Here is a 22,643-nt window from a genome sequence, read left to right on the forward strand (position 1 = left end):
ATGTATTCTGACTATCCCAGACTCAAACTGCATCTCATTAACATCTTTTATTTGAACTGTTAAAATCTGTTAACAAGCTTAAGACAAACTAATGTATAAATACAGGTTTCCACTTGGAAAATGGGCCTCCACAGAGGTTACCAGTTTTATTCAATTTTTTGAACTATTACGTAATTTTCTAATGAGAATTAATGGCCTGCCCAAATACTACCAAGCTAATAATTTCAGTTCAAGCTATTAAAAAATGATATGGTAATGTCTAAACCACTTTTAAGAGATAAGGCCACAAAGTAACCTGGATTTTCATATTAAACCACCAACTCTTCACGTGGAGGGGGGAGTGAAGGTGGTTAAACAAAGAGCGGGGGGAATGCCTAAACACACGGGCACAATTATTTTCCCCATTAAGATCTAAAAGTCTAACCCAAAAAACCTACAGAGACTGTATGCATGCATGTGTCCAAATGATAAAGTAGACACTTGCAGATCCAATTTTTTAAATTTGTTTTTACTTTTTTTGAGATGAAGTTTCACTCTTGTTGCCCAGGCTGGAGTACAACGGAGCCATCTCGGCTCACCGTAACCTCCGCCTCCCAGGTTCAAGCGATTCTCCTGCCTCAGCCTTCCAAGTAGCTGGGATTACAGGCATGCCCCACCACGTCTTGCTAGTTTTTTGTATTTTTAGTAGAAACAGGGTTTCTCCATGTCAGTCAGGCTGATCTTGAACTCCTGACCTCAGGTGATCTGTCCACCTTGGCCTCCCAAAGTGCTGGGATTACAGGCATGAGCCACTGTGCCTGGCCTTGCAGATCCAATTTAAATGAAGCAGGAGTTCATGTTATGCATAAAAAAATCACCAAGCCATTTTTTAAAACTGTATTAAAGATTATGGAATCTCATTTTCTGGAATGCTTTAAAAAGATAAATTATATTTCGTTTGTGTTCATTTAAGTCAACCCCACTCAAAAGTTGACATAATTCATCATAGTTCCTTCTTTATATTGTCCAATTAGAATACTATATTGACAATGCCACTCTGAAACACAAAGAATACAGGCACCTATGCATTTGTTCCAATTTTTAAAAAGTAATAATATAGCATTAATTAAGTTTGCTATATTCATTCTTACAATATTAAATTTGCTGGCATGAGAGAGAGAATCATAAAAAAATAAGTGGGATATGATTTGAGGGACAAAATTCTATATACTCTGCTAAATTATTTTGTGACATAAATTAAGATGAAGGTCTTCTACAGAAAATGTTGGACAAAATGTAAGGTTCATGTTGAATCTTAAAATGAAAGGACTCTAAACACTAATTTTAAATGAATATAAAAATTCTGAAAAATAATATTTATAGCAAAATAGTTCAAGTTTAGTTTTCTCACCAAAGTTGGGAAAGCTGTGTGCACAAAGTACCAAATATATTTCAATTGAAGTACTGAACCCTCAACTGGCCTGAACACAAAAACAACTTCTATTTTACCTCATTACCTCTCAATTTGTTTGCTAGCCGAGTCATCATTCTTTCATAAGGTTGTGAACAAGATGAACTTCTCAGATTATATGCTCTCACAGGTCCAGAAGAAATTCTCTTTTGGCTCTGGCATTTTTCATTCCTCTTCTTCTCCTCCTCCCTTTCTGCAATGCGGCTAGAAAAACGCACAGGTTGAGAAGAACGCGCAGGTCTAGAAGAACGCGCAGGTCTAGAAGAAGGCGCAGGTATAGAAGAAAGCGCAGGCACAGAAGAAGGCGCAGGTCTAGAAGAGCATGCACGTCTAGAAGAATGCACAGGTAGCTTCGGAGGAGGATTTGCGATAGCGCTTGACAGCTCTTCAGCACCAGCTGGTGAAACTGAGGAGTTTGAAAGCACGTTAGCTGTTCTCTTTGCCTTCTTTAGCCTACCGACAACAGTTTTCTTCTTCTTCGGATACATTCCAAAAAAAGCATACCTAGACTGACATCTATGATATAAAAAGGCAGAGTATTTTGACATATACTTTCTAATTACCTTACTTGGTTTGGTCCGAATTGAAGCTGATCGTTTCTCTGAAGCTTTTCTGGCTTTTTTCCGAGGAATAACTGGTTTACAAACCTTTTTGGGAAAACCTAGCTTACTACCACTAGCTCTCACCTTCTTCCCATGAATTTTCCTTTTACTTTTACTTTTGAAAAATTTATTTCTAACTGATTCTGGATTATTTAAATGATTTTTGACAACACCATGATTTAAAAAGGTTAGCTGTAAATTACTTTTCTTTAGAACCTCATGAACCTGCAGAACCTTTGATTCTTCCAGAAACAGAGAAGAGTCACTGGTTCTCTGATGTGAATTAAATCCATATCTTGCTGGTGCTGCCAGTAAAGGCACTGAAGCAGAGCTTTGTCCATCAGCATCATTATCTCCTGCGCTGGAGTTTAGGTTGCTCCTATTAAAATGAATTTTAACCCAGTTATGCCTCTCAAACTCTGGTACTATTATATTCAGGGGAGGATTAACTACAATTTGCTTAATCAAGGGCTCAAAATAATCAAAGATATTCCGTTTATATTTGCATATAAACTGAATATCATTATCCCAACTATGGTGCCTCATTTTAGGGAATTGGGGGCCTTCACCCTCCTTCAGTTTAATATTTAAAGAAGAAAGAACACAGACTAAGGCTTTGGATTGCATAGGCTTCAAAACTTTAGTACACGATGCAGGCAATTCAACTTTTGTCCCAATTTTGACATTCTTTTTGGTTTTTCTGTCATCCTGTAAACGTGAACACTTACTTTTTGGTGGGTCTTCCTCTTGTCTAATTATTTTTCTTTTCAACACTGGGTAATTCTTACAACTGCTTTGAGTACTATGGCTGATGTTCGCTGTCTGGCATTCAGAAGCCACAGGCCACTGTTGTGTAGAAGGATTCTCTGCTGGAGGATGACGATGGCATGGTTGATCTAAGGCCACTGACAAGTCATCAGTATCTGAACTACCACGTACAGTATCATCACTCTCGGACAGAGCTTGAATTGGTGCAGCGTCCTCCTTACCTTTCAAGTCAGCCCAGGTAACCCTTTTCTTCTTCGGAAAAACTTTTGTGGTCTCACAGTCATCATCAAAGTAACAGTGGAAACGACCCTCCCTAAACTCCTTCACAAGAGCATTAATTTTTATGTCATCTTCTCTCATTATCTGAGACCATGTTTTCCCCACAAATGAAGGAGGTACATGAGGTAAGGCTTCAAGAACTGGTTCATCAGGATTATCTTCTATGATGTCCTTTCCTTTTTTCAGGTTCCTTACAGAATCAACCTTGGGAACAGAGCTTGGCTGGGAATCACAGTTCTTTTCTTTCAGGTCAAAAGATACCTTCTTGCAAGGATGTCTTTTCTTAACAGTTTCTTGAGGCTGATGAGTATCAGACGGAAGAGGGGGAGCACACTGAAAATTCATCTCAAAATCAACCGGTTCATGGCTCACACTTTGTAGATCTCCATGTTTTAACTTCGAAAGTTTTTTTTTATCAGCCCTTCGATGAAGCGCTGACTTAGAAGAGACACCAAAATCCACTGCAGCAGCACTAGATTGACAGCTCTTACCCTTTAGGCTAGCATTTCTTGGATCTTTCCGAAGGCTGGCTTCTTTGTAAGCTTTCTGCATTCGGTGAGTCTTTCGATGAGAAGTATCTTCCAAATAAAATTTTCCTTTAGAACCATTATATCCACAGCTACTATCTTCTGAGTCAATATATTTCACCATTTTCTTATCAGGTTCTTGTGACTCGTAAGTCATGGACTGATTAGAGGCATCAACATTAAAATTCATTTCAGAACCACAAGACTGACAACTTGGCTCTCCCAGAATAATATAGTCTTTCTTCCGGTTTATTATTTTGAAAGTCTCTTTGCATTGGCTTGTCATTGAGGGAGAAGAGGCTTTACAACTACATCTGACTTCAGAGGCAAAAGAGTCACAGCTCTTATCTTCTATATCCATACATTCTGTATTTATACAGTTGATATCTTTGACAGTCAATTGAGGTGGGTCAGTCACTAACTGAAGGGGAGTATCATCTGAAATTACTTCATAATCACCCTCACTGGGCATCACATTCACAAGTACCACCTTTGGAAGATGTGTTTCTTTGTCTGACCCTTGAAATTGGTTAACTACTATTTGAAAAGGAACATCAGAATCATATATCATTTCTGAATCAATAGGTTCATCAGTCTTTTCTTCCATGACAACATGTTGTTCCTTCTGAAGGTCTGCCTCTTTGTAAGTCACTTGAGGTGGGTCAACTTCTGACTGAAGATTATCGCAAGAATCACATCTTATTTCAGAACCACAGGTTTTACAGTTCTTCTTTTCTACATCATTATGATCCTTCTTTTGTAAGTTTATTTCTTCAACAGACACAGATTGATCAGTCACAAACTGAACAGGAATATGAGAAGTACAACTTACATCAAAATCACCTAGTTTATAGCTCTTATCTTCCAGGTAAATATGGTCTTCCTTCCAAAGATTTATTTTTTTGACAGATTTTTGAAGCCCATCAGCTACTGCCTGAAAAGAGTCACTGAAATCAGAACTTTCTTCAGGACTACAAGAATCACTGCTCTTATCTTCGAGATTGGCATGCTCCCCTTCCAAAATGTGTGGCTGTTTAATCACTGACTGAAGAGGGATGTTTGAAACATAAATTATTTCAGAATCACTGGGTGCATAGCTCTTCTCATCCAGACAAGCATGTTCCTCCACCAAAAGATTTAATTCTTGATTGACCCCTTGAATGTTACTAGTCATGGACTGAAGGGGTTCATGAGAATCAAAATTTATTTTGGAATCAGTAGGTTTGACAATCTTATCTTCCAAGTCAGCATGCTCTTTCCAAAGACCAACCTCTTTAGCTACTTCTTCAGGTTGGCCAGCCACTGACTGAAGAACATCAGAATCATACATAATTTCAAAGCCCTTAGCTTCATCCCTCCTATCTTCCATGTCAACATCTTCATCCTTCCAAAGGCTTATTTCTTTAACAGTTTCTCTCAGCCGGTCAGCTACTGACTGAAGAGGGTCATCAGAATCAAAACTTACTTCAGAACTACAACATTGATTGTGCTTATCTTCTAGTTCAATCTGTTCCTGCTCTAAAATAGCTATTTGAGGTCGCCTGACTCTTGACTGAGCCAAGAAACCAGAATCCACATTCATTTCAGAACAACTATATTGGCTGTTCTTAGCTTCCAAGTACATACGGTTTTCATTCCCAAGGTTTACATGTTTAATAGCTACTTGGGGTTGGTCAGCCACAGACTGGACAGAAACATCAGAATCATGTATTAATTTAGAAGTATTAGGTTCATTAATCTTATTTTTCAGGCCAATAACCTCTTCCTTCCATTGGTCTATTTTTTTAACTGCTTCCTGAAGTTGTTCAGAATTAAAAGTTATTTTAAAATCACTTGATTTGCTGTTTCTGTCCTTCAGATTAACATACTCTTCCCTCAAAAAAGCTAGCTGAGGTTGGTCAATCATTGACTGAGGTGGAATATTAGAATCCAGAATTATTTCAGAACCACTACATTTATTATTCTTGTTTTCTAGAACACATTGCTTCTTTCTGTTTGTTTTGTTAACAGCTGCTTGAGGTTTAGTTACTGAATAATGAAGGACACCAGAATCTAAACTTGTTTTCGAGCCACTGAATTCAGCACTTCTATCTTGGAATTCAGTATACTTTTCTCTTTGAAGCCATGTTTCTTTGACAATTACTTCAGGTTTGTGCATCGCTGACTGAAGAGAGATATCAGAATCCAAACCTGCTTCAAAAACACTCTTATTTTCTAAGTACATGTGCTCTTTTTTGTGAAGGTTTATTTCTTTAATGGGATCTTCACAATGTCCAGTCACTGAATGAAACATGAAATTAAAATCCAAACTTACTTCAGAATTGGTAGGTTCATTTTCCTTATTTTCTAAGTGTTTCTGCTCTTCTTTTTGAGGATATAGCTTTTTAACAGCTACTTCAGGAGAATTAGTCACTGAATGAAGAGGGGCATAGGAGTCCGAATTTATTTCAGAACCATTGGGTTCATCATTCTTCCTTTCTAAGTGAATGTACTCTTCTTTCTGAATTACTTCTTTAACAGCTACTTCAGGGTGATCATTTCCTGAATGAAGAGGAATATCAGAATCAAAAGTTATTTCAGAAACACAAGATTCATTACTTTTACTTTCCAGATCAACAGTTTCTTCCTCATAAACAGCTACTTCAGGTTGGTCAACTACTGAATAAAGAGGAATATCAGAATCAAATGTTATTTCAGAACTATCTGACTCACAGCTCTCATCTTCCAGGTCAAGGTGCCGTTCTTTTCCTTCGGCATCCAGCTGAGACTGCTCAGTAACTGACAGAAGAGGTGGGTCAGAATCAAATGTCAACTCAGAGCTGGAGCAATCGTAGCTCTTAACTTCCATGTCAATATTTAACTCTTTAAGATTTACTTCATCCAAAGCTTCTTGAGGCTCATCGTGGGCTGAATGATAAAGAGAAGCTGGAGAATCAGAACTTAGAGAAGTACTGCTAGACTGAACACTCTTATTCTCAAGGTCAACATCCACTTTCTGAAGGTCTATTTCTTTAATTGCTACTTGAGATTGGTCAGCCACTAATTGAGCATCAGTGTGAAAACCCATTTCAGGACCCTGGGATTCACAGTTCATATCCATAAGGTCAGCATTCTTCTCCTTCAGAAGATTCATCTTCACAGCAGCCCTCTGGGATTCATCTGCAACTGTCCCAAGTGAGACACCACAATCAAGATGTGCTTTAGCACTACTGGGTTTACGCTTCTTATGTTTTAGGTGGACTTGTCTACCTTTCAGGTTTCTTCCTTTGACAGTCAGTTGCGTGTGATCAAGAGAAACATCACAATCAAAACTTGTTTCAGAACAACTTGATCCATAGTTATCAACCAAGCCAGTATAAGCCTTCTTCCGAAGTTTTGTTTCTGTGACAGCCACTGAGGGTCGGTCAACCACTGACTGAAGTGGGAAAACAGAATCAGCGCTTAATTCAGAGCTACTAGAACCATAGTTCTTATCAACCAAACCAATGTGCGCTTCCTTAGGAAGGTTTACTTCTTTTACAGGTTGTTGAGGGTAATCATCACTAGTGGACTGAGGTGAAGCATCACAATCAAAATTCGTTTCAGAACTACTAGATTCATAGCTTTGGTCAACCAGGCTAATACGCATGGTATTCTGAAGACTTATTTGGGATTGGTTGGTAACCAACTGAAGAACATCATCACAATCAGAACTTACTTCAGAAACATTAGATTTGTTATTCTTATATGGTACAGCAGCACGTACTTTCTTGGAAAGGTTTATTTCTTTGGCATTCACTTTAGATTGGTCAGTCAGTGAATAAAAAGAAGAACCGCAATCAAAACTCATTTCTGATTCTCTAGATTCATAGTTATCTTCTTGGTCAATTTGCTCTTCTTTCCAAAGATTTAAGTCTTGTGCAGCCTCTTGGGGCTGATCAGATGCTGACTGAAGAGAGCTACAAGCAAATTTCATTGCAGAACTCACTGAGCACTTCTGATCCAAAAAGGCTTTCTTGTTAAAAACCAAATGCTTTTCTTCTTGGGTACGATCCATATTAGAAAAGAATTTGTCATGATGCTTTGGAATAGTATCTTCAAAGATTCCTTTATTAGAAGGCATGTCCATTTTACTCGGGTTTACTGCTAATTTGGAAGGAGACTTAACTTTTAATGAGCCCTTAGAACCCACACGTTCATGGAATTTCAAGCCAGCTGACAAAGTTTTACCCTGAGATTTTACATCTTTCCGCAAAACCAACTTATCTGAATTTATACGTAAAGATTTCCTGTTTGATTCTTTAGGTTTCTGACGTAAAACTGAAGAAGTTTCCAGATGAGATGATGGCACAGGATTTCTAGAGGCCCCATCTGGCTGTTCAAGATAGTTGTCCACTTTGTTTGGGTCACATTTGCTAGCTGAATCCAAATGAACTGCAGGTGGTAAACCAGTTGAATTAGTTGTAACTGGTCTACCATTAGAGTTTTCAGGTAAACAACTAGCAGGAGCATTATAAATCACTGGGGGGCGTACCAAGTTGCTTCCATTATTTGTAGCCTGAGCAGTATCTACTGGATTACATTTTTTCATACTGGCCCCAATTTTATGAACAAACTCCAAAGGCTGCTGCTGTCCCTTCTCCAGTTTTTGAATAACTGACGGTCGAACTGAAACCTCCTTTGTGCCTTCCTGAGATTTTTGGGGTACGGAATGCAACTCTTCGATAGGCTCAGAAGCCTCAAAGGGTCTCTCTTCAGTAGCATCCTCATCCTCAAGCTCATTCTCATCCTCTTCCTCTTGTTCAGAAAAATCATCATCCGAATGTACCACTTCAGACGATGACCCAGTATTCACATATGTCTCATTTTGTGTTGAACTAAAAAGAAAAGGGGGAAACTTATAAACACATTCTAACATCTGTTTAAAACATTAAAATAAAGGCATAATAAATGTTATTTTCTTTCTATTCTGGACTATCCTTAAAGGACAAAGAATCCAGGCTGTCACCCAGGCTGAACACTGCACGGACTACAGGGAGGGAATTACTACAGAAGGTGGAGGTGGCTCCACCAATTGCTCCTTAAATACAAATGGCTCCTAAACTTGAATAAATAAACAAATAAATAAAGCCATATATTATTTTTCAGTTATCAGATTACCAGAGTAGTAAATAGTAAAAAATTTGACATATGTTACTTAACTTTGTATGCTTCAGTTTCTGCCTCCAAAAAAAGGGATTCTCATACTATTTTCCCTCATGAGACTGTTTTGATGAGTAAATTAATTGTTACATGTAAAGAGCATTAAAACAAAAAAGCAGGTTGGCACATAGTAAGCATTCACAAATGTTAGCTATTATTATTCTAAACATATTGTTTTGGTGAGGGTGTAAAGACATAGGCACTTTAATACATTGTTCATAGGAGTATAGATCAGTTAACCTCTGTGAAGGTTACTGGTTAACCTCTATGTAGATTTGAAACCTCTACAAACAGCAATTTGGCAATGTGTATTAAAATTAAGAATGTATATATGCTCTGACCTAGTAATTCCACTTTTGGTTTTCTCATGTGTTTAATGAAGGATGTACAAGAATATTTACCGCTACTTTTGGTGGGAGGGAGGGGTTATAGCAAATGACTAGAATCAACCTGAATACTCAGCAAGTGGGTACTGGTTAATAATTAATGGTATTTAATGGAATACAATATGGTTTTTAAAAATAATAAAGCAGCTCTATTTATACAAATAAAAAGCAACTACTATAAACATTTTTAGTGAAAAGTACGAATACACAGAATGCTACCACTGATGTGAAATAGAAGGGAAGAAAAACAATGTATTTAGAGTATCTGGAGAAGGGCACATACAACGGCAGAAGTGTAGAAGTAACACCACTTGTTGCCTCTAGGGAAGTGATTACAGGATGGGAGCAATTTAAGTTTTACTTTTGAATGTGCCCTATGAATGATGTCTATGTCTATGTATTTCCCATTCAAAAATTTAAATTCCATTATTTTTAAAAAGACTCAAATCTTTCATTATAAAATCAGTCTTTGAATCTCTTCTACCAGTATCAAGACAACGTGCTTGACCAAAGCATTTTAGAGACTGCTCTTTCACGTATATAACCAGCTGACCTAATGATATTGCCATGGCCTTAATCCTTAAAGCCAGGCAAACATTCATTCACGTAACAACCATCTACTAAGGACACTAAGGACTTACTACTACATTACAGGCACTATGCTAGGTACTAAGGCAAATTCAAAAAAAGATAAACTACCTCTTAAGACCATTAAGTAGCTGCAGAGGGCAGACACATAAAAAATAATAACAATTCAAAGTGATAAGCATCATTACATCTAGACTTGCTTAAGAAAAAAAAAAAGATTTAACCATCGCAGCAAAGAGGAGCCTAAGAGACATTACAAGTTAATGTAATATGGTATCCGAGATGGGATTCTGAAACAGAAAAAGAAGTACAACTAAGAAAATCTTAGTTTAAGAAAACTAAGTTTAAGTAGAAACTAAGGAGTCTAAATAAACCATGGACTTAATTAATAGCAGTTCATTACTTATAACAAATATACCATGTTAATGTTAATAATAAAAACCTGGGTGAGAGAGTATTACAGGTGCACTCTGCACTATCTCCTCAATGTTTCTATTAATCTAAAACTGTTTGTTTACAAATAGCCTATAAAAATTAAAAATAGAATAATACCTAAAAATGTATTGAATTTTTCCAATTTGAAATGTCATCTGTCTAAGAGAACATGCACACATGTGTCAGCCATATGCAATTTGCTTTTAGTATAAGTATTGCTGCTACTATCTTTCCCATATAAATTTATTACCTGAAGATTAATTTCAAATTTGGAAAATAAAAAAGTTACCCTGCATCAAAAGTATTGTAGTGTAGCAAAAAAAAAAAAAAAGAAAAAGAAAAATTTTCATACTCCTGAACAATGACATTGCAGGCAACCCACTTTACTCTAGTTTTCCAGAACCCTAGACAATCTTCATTCATCTTAAGGACTAACACAACATTCTCAAAATAAAACCGATTTTGCAACATCAAGAAAAGAAAGAAAAGGGTGAAAAGAAAAGAAGGTAGAATCATAAAATCATTCAGTTGGTAAAATCTCAAGAAAATCATGAACTGCCATCTGGATGCTTTGACCTGCATCTATATCTGTGTGTGTACATGTTTAACAATTAAATCATAATCCACATGTAATTCATCATTTGTAACTATACAACAACAAAAAAGCTCTCTAAAAATCTAACCATTAAGGATTAAAAACCACTCTTTTGGCCAGGTGTGGTGGTTCATGCCTGTAATCTCACCACTTTGGAAGACTCAATTGGGAGCATCACTTGAAGCCAGGAGTTTTAGGCTAGCCTGGGCAAAATAATGAGATCCTGTTTCTACAAAAAATTTTAAAAGTAAGTTAGGTGGCCAGGCATAGTGGTTCACGCCTGCAATCCCAGCACTTTGGGAGGCTGAGACAGGCAGATCACAAGGTCAGGAGTTCGAGACCAACATGGCTAACACGGTGAAACCCCACCTCTACTAAAAAATAGCAAGGTAGGGTGGCACACACCTGTAGACCCGGCTACTTGGGAGGCTGAGGCAAGAGGATCTATTCAGCCTGGGAAGTGGAGGTTGCAGTGAGCCGAGATCACACCACTGCACTCCGGCCTAGATGACAGAGCAGGACTCTGTCTCAAAAAAATAAAATAAAATAAGCCAGACATGGTGGTACATACCCATAGTCCCAGATACTTGACAGACTGAAGCAGGCGGGTCACTTGAGCCCAGGAGTTTGAGACTACAGTGAACTATAATCACACCACTGAACTCCAGCCTGGGCAACACAGTGAGACCCACAAACAAACAAAAAACAGCTAAACTCTTGAGCTAAAAAGAAAAATTCCTGAGCTAAAAAGAAAAAAAAAAATTTAATTATCTAAAAGAAATAAAATCTATGAGATATGGCCAAAATAAAAATGTTATACTTTTAAATGCTTCCATTAAGAAAAGAATTCATAAATACAACTGGGCACCCAATTTAAGATGAAAAAATAACAACAAATTGCTCGCATAAGCAAGTAGATGAAATATATTAAGAAAAGGAAAAAATTACGATGAAACAAAAATAAAGCAAGAGCTGATTTTCAGGAAAGCTAAAACAATAGAAAAACAATGTCTAGACAAGGGGGAAGAGAAAGAATTTTTTCAAATCATAATCCTATAATTTAGAAAGCTTGTATGTATATAATAAAATACTACTGGCATGGGATTTTTAAAAAAGGAAACAAAGTGGTGTTCAAAATGAGATATATGAACACATATATACACAAACACGAGAACTTAGGTTATGACCCAGGTGGTGGCATTTTATATCAGCAGGGATAATTAGAGATATAAGAAGTACTTGTCAGGCACAGTGGCTCACACCTGTAATCCCAGCAACCTTGGGAGGCCGAGGTGGGTGCATCACCTGAGGTCAGGAGTTCAAAACCAGCCTTTCTAACATGGTGAAACCCCACCTCTACTGAAAATACAAAATTAGCCGGGTGTGGTGGCGCATGCCTGTAATCCCAACTACTTGGGACGCTGAGGCAGGAGAATCGCTGGAACCTGGGAGACGGAAGTCACAGGGAGCCTAGATCTTGCCACTGCACTCCAGCCTGGGCAACAAGAGTGAAACTCCGTCTCAGAAAAAAAAAGAAGTCCTGTCTCATACCACATATTAAAACAAACTCCAACATGATTACAAATACTTTAAAGACAAAACAAAGGCATGAAGAAAAAGGTATAAAAGGAGCCATAAACAGAAATTCTCCTTACACCTGATTAAATAAAAATTTTAATTTCTGTATGATAAAGAATAACATAAACAGTTAAAAGACAAACAATAGGTTCTGGAAAAAAAAAACCTCTAACACATTTAAAGTGCAAAGGACTATTATTCATACTCAAATATTGCTAACAAATCCAAAATATACAAATAACAATAGAAAAATGGGCAAAGTATATTAACAAACATATCATAGAATAAAATATGGCCAATGAATATACGAAAAAGTTCTACCTGAAAATAGATTATATGGGATTATCAGTATGTATATCTACACGTTTTTGGCCTATTATGTTGGGAGGGAAAAAAGAAGCTTATAATCCGTGTTAGCAAAAACTCCCTGAATCCTGCTCAGAGAGCCCGTTTTAAAATTGCAGAAACCAAAAAACTAAGAAATTACATTGATATCATACGAATGGCTAATCTATAGACCTTGTTTAAATTTTGCTGGCTGTCTTAACTCATGTCCTTTTCTTGGACCAGGAGCCAATCCAGAATCACACGTTGCATTTCATTGTCAATATCTCCTTAGTTTTCCTTCACCTTAAATAGTTCCTCAGTTTTTCTCTGTTTTTAAGCCTTGATGCTTTATTTATAAAGTTCTGGTCAGTTAATTTATGGGATAGCCTTCAATTTGTGTCTGCCTGATATTTTCTTATGATTAAATTTTAGTAATTCATTTTGGGCATGAATATCTTAGAATTGATGTTGTGCCCTTCTCAGTATATAGAATCAGGAGACACATATGTTGCCATATCATTTGGGTGATGTTAGCTTGAACCACTTGATTAAGGTCCTGGCTGCCCAGTTACTCCACTGTGAAGTTACTGTTTTTCCTGTTGTAATTAACAAGGATCATTTGGGGAAGAACTTTGAGACTATGTTACTATCCTGTTTCTTATCTTACTTTTACCCACATATTTTAGGGAACTATTAATGATCCTTTAATCAAAATTGTACCAAGAAGAAGAGCTTTTTTTTTTTTTTTTTTTGAGACAGAGTCTCGCTCTGTCACCAGGCGCCAGGCTGGAGTGCAGTGGCGCAGTCTTGGCTCACTGCAACTTCCGCCTCCCAGGTTCAAGTAATTCTCCTTCCTTAGCCTCCTGAGTAGCTGGGACTACAGACGCATGACACCACACCCAGCTAATTTCTGTGATTTTCAGTAGAGACAGGGTTTTACCATGTTGGCCAGGATGTCTCAATCTCTTGACCTCGTGATCTGCCTGCCTTGGCCTCCCAAAGTGCTGGGATTACAGGCATGAGCCACCGTGCCCGGCCAAGAAGAGCTTTAATACAGACTGGCAAACTGGATAAAAAGTCAAAACCCATCAGTGTGCTGTATTCAGGAAATCCATCTCATGTGCAAGGACATACATAGGCTAAAAATAAGATTTATCAAGCAAATGGAGAGAAAAAAAAGCAGGAGTTGCAATCCTAGTCTCTGATAAAATAGACTTTAAACCAACAAAGATCAAAAGAGACAAAGAAGGACATTACATAATGGTAAAAGGATCAATGCAACAAGAAGAGCTAACGATCCTAAATATATATACACCCAATACAGGAGCACCCAGATACATAAAGTCTTCAAAGAGACTTAGACTCCCACACAATAATACTGGGAGAATTTGACACTCCATTGTCAATATGAGACAGATCAACAAGACAGAAAATTAACAAGGATATCCAGTACTTGAACTCAGATCTGGACCAAGTGGACCTAAGAGACATCTACAGAAATCTTCACCCCAGATCCACAGAATATACATTCTTCTCAGCACCGCATGACACCTACTCTAAAATTGACCATATAATTGGAAGAAAATCACTCCTCAGCAAATGCAAAAGAATGGAAATCATAACAAACAGTCTCTCAGACCACAGTGTGATCAAATTAGAACTCAGAATTAAGAAACTAACTTCAGAACCGCACAACTTCATGGAAACTGAACAACTGGCTCCTGAATGTCAACTGGATAAACAATGAAATGAAGGCAGAAATGAAGATGTTCTTTGAAACCAACAAGAATGAAGACACAACGTACCAGAATCTCTGGGACACATTTAAAGCAGTGTCTAGAGGGAAACTTACTGCAACAAATACCCACATGAGAAGCGAGGCAAGATCTAAAATTGACACCCTATCATCAAAATCAAAAGAGCTAGAGGAGCAAGATCAAAAAAAACTAAAAGCTAGCAGAAGACAAGAAATAACTAAGATCAGAGCAGAACTCAAGGAGATAGACACAAAAAATTCTTCAAAAAAATTAATAAATCCAGGAGCTGGTTTTTTTTAAAGATCAACAAAATAGACAGACCACTAGCCAGATTAATAAGAAAGGGAGAAGAATAGATGCAATAAAAAACAATAAAGGGGATATCACCACTGACTCCACAGAAATACAAACTACAATCAAAGATTACTACAAACAACTCTATGCACATAAACCAGTAAACTGGAAGAAATTGATAAATTCCTGGACACTTGTAACCTCCCAAGCCAAAACCAAGAAGAAGTTGAAACCTTAAACAGACCAGTAACAAGGGCTGAAGTTGAGACAGCAATTAATAGCCTACCAACCAAAAAAATCCAGGTTCAGACAGGTTCACAGCTGAATTTTACCAGATGTACAAAGAGAAGCTGGTACCATTACTTCTTAAACTATTCCAAACAATCCAAAAAGAGGGAATCCTTTCCAAATCATTTTATGAGACCAACATCATCCTGATACCAACACCTGGCAGAGACTCAACAAAAAAAGAAAACTTCAGGCCAATATCCATGATGAACATTGATGAAAAAATCTTAAATAAAACACTGGCAAACCAACTGCAACAGCATGTCAAAAAGCTTATCCATCATGATCAAGCAGGCTTCATCACAGGGACGTGAGGCTGTTCAACATAGACAAGTCTATAAACGTAATCCACCACATAACAGAACCAAAGACAAAAACCACGATTATCTTAATAGAAACAGAGAAGGCCTTTGACAAAATCCAACAGCCCTTTATGCTAAAAACTCTCAATAAACTAGGTATCGAAGGAACATATCTCAAAATAATAAAAGCTATTTATGACAAACCTACAGCCAATATCATAGTGAATGGGCAAAAACTGGAAGCATTCCCTTTGAAATCTGGCACTATACAAGGATGCCCTCTCTCACCACTCCTATTCAATATAGTATTGGAAGTTCTACCCAGAGCAATTAGGCAAGAAAAAAATAAATAAAGGGTATTCAATTAGGAAAAGAGGAAGTCAAATTGTCTCTATTTGCAGACAACATGATTGTGTATTTAGAAGACTTTATCATCTCAGCCAAAAATCTCCTTAAACTGATAAGCAAGTTCAGCAAAGTCTCAGGATACAAAATCAATGTGCAGAAATCACAAGCATTTCTATACACCAATAACAGACCAACTGAGAGCCAAATCATGAGCAAACTCCCATTCACAATTGCTACCAAGAGAATAAAATACCTAGGAATACAACTAATAAAGGATGTAAAGGACCTCTTCAAGGAGAACTACAAACCACTGCTCAAGGAAATAACAGAGGACACAAACAAATGGAAAAACATTCCATGCTTATGGTTAGGAAGAATCAATATTGTGAAAATGGCCATACTGCCCAAAGTAATCTAAGGATTCAACGCTATCCCCCTCAAGCTACCAATTACCTTCTTCACAGAACTGGAAAAAACCACCTTAAACTTCATATGGAACCAAGTGAGAGCCTGCATAGCCAAGACAATCCTAAACAAAAAGAACAAAGCCAGAGGCATCACGCTACCTGATTTCAAACTATACTACAAAGCTACAGTAATCAAAACAGCATGGTACTGGTACCAAAACAGAGATATAGACCAATGGAACAGAACAGAGGCCTTGGAGGCAACGCCACACATCTACAACCATCTGATCTTTGACAAACCTGACAAAAACCAGCAATGGGGAAAGGATTCCCTGTTTAATAAATGGTGCTGGAAAAACTGGCTAGCAGTGTGCAGATGGCAGAAACTGGACCCCTTCCTGACACCTTACACTAAAATTAACTACAGAGGGATTAAGGGCTTAAACATAAGACCTAACACCATAAAAATCCTAGAAGAAAATCTAGGCAAAACCATTCAGAACATAGGCGTAGGCAAGGACTTCATGACTAAAAGAGCCAAAGCACTGGCAACAAAAGCCAAAATAGACAAATGGGACCTAATTAAACCCCAGAGCTTCTGTACAGCAAAGAAACAATCAGTAGAGTGAACCAGCAACCAACAGAATGGGAAAAAAATTTTGCAAGCTACCCATCAAATAAAGGGCTAATATCTAGAATCTACAAAGAACTAAAACAGATTTACAAGAAAAAACAAACAAACCCATCCAAAAGTAGGAGGAGGATATGAACAGATACTTTTCAAAAGAAGACAAATATGAGGGCAACAAACATATGAAAAACTGCTCATCATCACTGATTTTTAGAGAAATGCAAATCAAAACCACATTGAGATACCATCTCACGCAAGTTACAATAGTGATCATTACAAAATTTGTAGACAACAGAGGCTGGAGAGGATGTGGAGAAATAGGAACACTTTTACACTGAACTAATTTATAGTGTAAATTAGTTCAACCATTGTGGAGGACAGTGTGGCACTCCCTCAAGGACCTAGAAATAGAAATTCCATTTGACCCAGCAATCCCATTACTGGATATATACCCAAAGGATTATAAATCATTCTATTATAAAGACACATGCACACATACGTTCACAATGGCACTGTTTACAATAGCAAAGACCTGGAGCCAACCCAAATGCCCATCAGAGATAGACTAGACAAAGAAAATGTGGCACATATACAACATGGAATACTATGCAGTCATAAAAATTGATGAGTTTGTGTCCTCTGTAGGGACATGGACAAATCTGAAAACCATCATTCTCAGTCAACTGACCAAAGAACAGAAAATCAAATACCTTATGTTCTCACTCATAGGCGGGGTTGAACAATGAGAACACATGGACACAGGGAGGGGAGCATCACACACTGGAGTCTGTTGGGGGGACCAAGGGAGGGACAGTGGGGGGTGGGGTGGGGATTTCAGGGAGGGATAACATGGGGAGAAATGCCAGATGCAGGTGACGGGGGGATGAAAGCAGCAAACCACATTGCCAGGTGTGTACCTATGCAACAATCCTACATGATCTGCACATATACCCCAGAACCTAACGTACAATAAAAAAAAAAAAGAAAGAGAAAGAAAGAAAGAAGAAGAGCTTTACTTGTTCTTTCATTTATTTATTCAAGTATTTATATTTATTTATATCATTGGAGAGTCATGGATATTTCTTTTATTCTATGGGTTTCAATTTGTTACTATTCATTATTTATTTTGTTGCTCAAATTGTGTATGGACATTTGAAATCCTTGCTAGACACTTTCTAGAAGGCTATATCAATTTATTCTCACACCGGCAGCAAAAGAGAATGCCCATTTCCTGTAACTGCTGCTGACACTGGCATTATCAGCTTCTGTTTTCCCTCCCAACATAATAGGCCAAAAACGTGTAGATATACATACTGATAATCCCATATAATCTATTTTCAGGTAGAACTTTTTTGTATATTCATTGGCCATATTTTATTCTATGATACGTTTGTTAATATACTTTGCCCATTTTTCTATTGTTATTTATATATTTTGGATTTGTTATCAATATTTGAGTATGAATAATAGTCCTTTGCACTTTAAATGTGTTAGAGGTTTTTTTTTCCAGAACCTATTGTTTGTCTTTTAACTGTTTATGTTATTCTTTATCATACAGAAATTAAAATTTTTTATTTAATCAGGTGTAAGGAGAATTTCTGTTTATGGCTCCTTTTATAACTTTTTCTTCATGCCTTTGTTTTGTCTTTAAAGTATTTGTAATCATGTTGGAGTTTGTTTTAATATGTGGTATGAGGCAGGACTTCTTTTTTTTTTTGAGACGGAGTTTCGCTCTTGTTGCCCAGGCTGGAGTGCAGTGGCAAGATCTAGGCTCCCTGTGACTTCCGTCTCCCAGGTTCCAGCGATTCTCCTGCCTCAGTGTCCCAAGTAGTTGGGATTACAGGCATGCACCACCACACCTGGCTAATTTTGTATTTTCAGTAGAGGTGGGGTTTCACCATGTTAGAAAGGCTGGTTTTGAACTCCTGACCTCAGGTGATGCACCCACCTCGGCCTCCCAAGGTTGCTGGGATTACAGGTGTGAGCCACTGTGCCTGACAAGTACTTCTTATATCTCTAATTATCCCTGCTGATATAAAATGCCACCACCTGGGTCATAACCTAAGTTCTCGTGTTTGTGTATATATGTGTTCATATATCTCATTTTGAACACCACTTTGTTTCCTTTTTTAAAAATCCCATGCCAGTAGTATTTTATTATATACATATAAACCTTCTAAATTATAGGATTTATGATTTTTAAAAAAATATTCTTTCTCTTCCCCCTTGTCTAGACATTGTTTTTCTATTGTTTTAGCTTTCCTGAAAATCAGCTCTTGCTTTATTTTTGTTTCATCGTAATTTTTTCCTTTTCTTAATATATTTCATCTACTTGCTTATGCGAGCAATTTGTTGTTATTTTTTCATCTTAAATTGGGTACCCGGTTGTATTTATGAATTCTTTTCTTAATGGAAGTATTTAAAAGTATAACATTTTTATTTTGGCCATATCTCATAGATTTTATTTCTTTTAGATAATTAAAAATTTTTTTCTTTTTTAGCTCAGGAGTTTTTTTTTTATTTTTTTTTTTAGCAAGAGTTCAGCTGTTTTTTGTTTGTTTGCGGGTCTCACTGTGTTGCCCAGGCTGGAGTTCAGTGGTGTGATTATAGCTCACTGTAGTCTCAAACTCCTGGGCTCAAGTGACCCTCCTGCTTCAGTCTCTGGAGTATCTGGAACTATACTCTCGAGTAGCTGACAAAACCTGGTCTCTGCTAAATATACAAAAAAAAATTAGGCAGGTGTAGCAAGTGCAGTGGTGTGATGACAGCTCTCAAACTCCTGGGCTCAAGTGACCCACCTGCTTCAGCCTCTCGAGCATCTGGGACTACTCTTGAGTATCTGGTAAAACCTGGTATCTAGTAAATATACAAAATGAAATTAGGCAGATGCAGTGGCGGGTGCCTGTAATCCCAGTTACTTGGGAGGCTGAGGCAGGAAGAATTGCTTGAACCTGGGAGGTGAAGGTTGCAGCGAGCTGAAATTGTGCCATTGTACTCCAGCCTGGGTGACAGAGCAAGACTCCGTCTCAAATAAAAAAAATAAAAAAAAAAAAAAAAAAACTGGAAATTTACACTGACCTGAGGATAGGATTCTATCTTCCCACCAGCTAAGAAACCATCTTGTTTTCCTATAAGTATTCCCCATTAAAATATTTTTGCCATTTCTAAGGTACACGTTAGTGATTTGCAAAACAGAGGAGTTTATTCCTTTTTCTACTAACTGGTGTACCTCTCAGCTAATTCTGCAGAGATGTGCTAATAATCTTTTTTTACCTTATCTTGTACAGCTGGGGCTACAAACTTACTATAGTATTTAATCTGATTTTCTACTAATGTTTTTCTTTAACAGAGGGCTTTAACTCCTAAATGTTATCAAATAATTATTTTTATTAAAAGCAACTAAAATTGATACAAGAATAGCTAATAAGATACAGTCAGATTATTTAAAAAGGCAATTTCTTTTGATAACCCTTTTATTTAGAATTAGCAAAAATTTTTATTAATGTGGAATTGACTCAGTTTTGACTTGATTGTCCTTACTCTGCTATTGTCACCAGCTTTTGTTACTAACCCTTTAAAAACTATTTCTTCCTCCTTTTCCCCCTGCTTAGTCCTATAACATACTTATAAAACATCTTAATGATATGTAATTATTTATTAGTCTAAGACTTTTATTTAGGAAAAAAACATAGTGTAGTCCATATCTTTTGTAGTGAAATTTCTTACTTAAGCTAAGAAAAATTTAACATTGCAAATGAAAGTTACTAAAATTTCACTAGATATTCCTTGACTCAAAGATTCACTTTAAAGTATTGATTGGGACATGAACACAAACACCTACTGTAACATACAACTATGTATAAATATTATTCCAATCAGCTACTTTACCTGCTCTCTTGGCAATGATATGGATGGTGCTGCAGTACATCTTGTAAGAAACGTTCCATCAAACTACTGGTACATATTTGACGTCTACTCTGTCTGGTCAGACTCCTGTGCTGAGCACTGAACAAATGCTATTAAGAAAAAAGAAATGGAATATTTTTTCAAATGGGTAGTACTCAATAGTGAGGGTTTGACAAAATGGATTCATTTATACACTCCTGGTAAAATTATGAATTGATATCTTTTCTATAAAGCAATGCTGAAATTTGCATCTAAAAACCATAAAACTACTTTACTTTCCCTTAGGTAAAATAATGAGATTTTTAAAAAATATAACCTAAGGAAATAGTCTCAAAAGTAAACGATTCATGCAAAAAAGATGCTGTTATCATAGTAAAACCGAAAACTGGAAACCTTGTTAAGTTTCTAACAGTAAAATACTTCAATTATAATAGGCTCTAAGACATAATACTATGCAGCTATCTAAAATAATACAAAGAATTTTAATAACATGGAGAAATGTTGTGCATTAAGAAAAAATGAGGGATACAAAAGTCACATGTATGGTTTCATCTGAAACTACAGTTTAAAAACATACAGACAAGTAAATGGAAGAAATTACAGTAGTCCCCTATTATCCGCAGGGGATTTGTTCCAAGACCCCCAGTGGATGCCTTAAACGGTGGATAGTACCAAACCTATATGCTACGTTTTTCCTTATGTACCTATTATAAAGATTAATTTATAAACTAGGCACAGTAAGAGATTAATGACAATAACTGATAATGAAATAAAACAATTATAACAATATACTGTGATAAAAGTAACATAAGGGTTACAAGAACACAAGCACTGTGATAGCCGACAGTTGCAAGAGTCAATCTAACAACCAAGACAGCTACTGAGTGACTAGCGGGCAGGTGGTATGTACAGCAGGAATGTGCTGGACAAACGGATGATTCATTTCCTGAGTGGGACAATGAGTGACAGCAAAGGATTTCATCACAATACTCAGAATGACGTGCAATTTACTTGCCCATTTATTTCTGAAATTTTCCATTTAATAGTTTCAAGCCACGTTTGGTTGTGGGTAACTGAAACCAACCACAGATAAGGGGGGACTACTGTATGCCAAACCTTATTAATATTGACATCAGCATGGTACAATTATAGGTAGTTTTCAATTTTTCTTATAAATTTGTGTCTTTTTCAATGAGTAAATATTTTTAAAAATAAAATCTGTTAAGAGAGAGAACAGGGTTGGATTACTGTATTAAAAGAGGTCAAAGATTAATTGACAGAAAAGGCCCCTTTAATTTCTTTCAGAGATTAAAAATCCCAACTTAAACAGAAAATTAAAATAAACACACTAAATTTTTCAGTCTTGTAATTCTCTCCAAAGTTAGAAAGATTTTTCCTTTGCTAATATTATTTAGTCGACTAGCAAGCAGAATGGGAAAAATTCTACCTACAGAGCACCTTGTACCAAACACAGTGCTATTCCATTTACACAGTAATCTTCATTGACTTTTCACTGAGTAAGAATATTGTCCCCATTTGGCATGAAAAGACTAAGGCACAAAGAATTAGAGTAAACTGGACTGGGCACAGTGGCTCACACCTGTAATCCCAGCACTTTGGGAAGCTGAGACGGGCAGATCACCTGAGGTCAGGAGTCTGAGACCTGCTGGCCAACATGGCGAAACCCTGTCTCTACTGAAAAATATTTTAAAATTACCTGGGCGTGGTGGTACATGAAGGTAGTCCTAGCTACTTGGGAGGCTGAGGGGGGAGAATTGCTTGAACCCTGGAGGCAGAGGTTGCAGTGACTGCACTCCAACCTTGGTGACAGAGTGAGACTGTCTCAAAAAAAAAAAAAGAAAGAAAGGAAAGAAAGAGAGAGAGAGAGAAAGAAAAAGAAAGGAAGAAAGAAAGAGAGAGAGAGAGAGAGAAAGAAAGAAAGAAAAGAAAGAAAGAAAGAAAGAAAGAAAGAAAGAAAGAAAGAAAGAAAGAAA

General features: G+C 37.0%; 1 protein-coding gene across 13 annotated transcripts in view; it reads right to left on the minus strand.

Annotated features, from left to right (window-relative positions):
- Positions 1–1,106: 1,106 nt before the first annotated feature.
- The window catches only part of ZDBF2 (zinc finger DBF-type containing 2), a 42,630-nt gene continuing 21,093 nt past the window's right edge, over positions 1,107–22,643 (minus strand). For 10 of the 13 annotated variants that reach the window (XM_032278499.1, XM_032278494.1, XM_032278496.1 and 7 more), the window contains 2 exons: positions 20,632–20,759; positions 1,107–8,482 (listed from right to left, as the gene is read on the minus strand). In XM_032278499.1, coding sequence (XP_032134390.1) covers positions 1,480–8,482; positions 20,632–20,759 — 7,131 coding nt within the window. In that variant the 3' untranslated portion in view covers positions 1,107–1,479. The remainder of the gene's footprint in view (positions 8,483–20,631; positions 20,760–22,643) is intronic. The other 3 variants (XM_032278502.1, XM_032278503.1, XM_032278504.1) reach the window with 3 other exon arrangements.

Source organism: Sapajus apella, unplaced genomic scaffold, assembly GCF_009761245.1.
Source record: "Sapajus apella isolate SASKATOON/1434 unplaced genomic scaffold, GSC_monkey_1.0 scaffold10, whole genome shotgun sequence".
In the NCBI taxonomy this organism is placed as follows: Eukaryota; Metazoa; Chordata; class Mammalia; order Primates; family Cebidae; genus Sapajus; species Sapajus apella.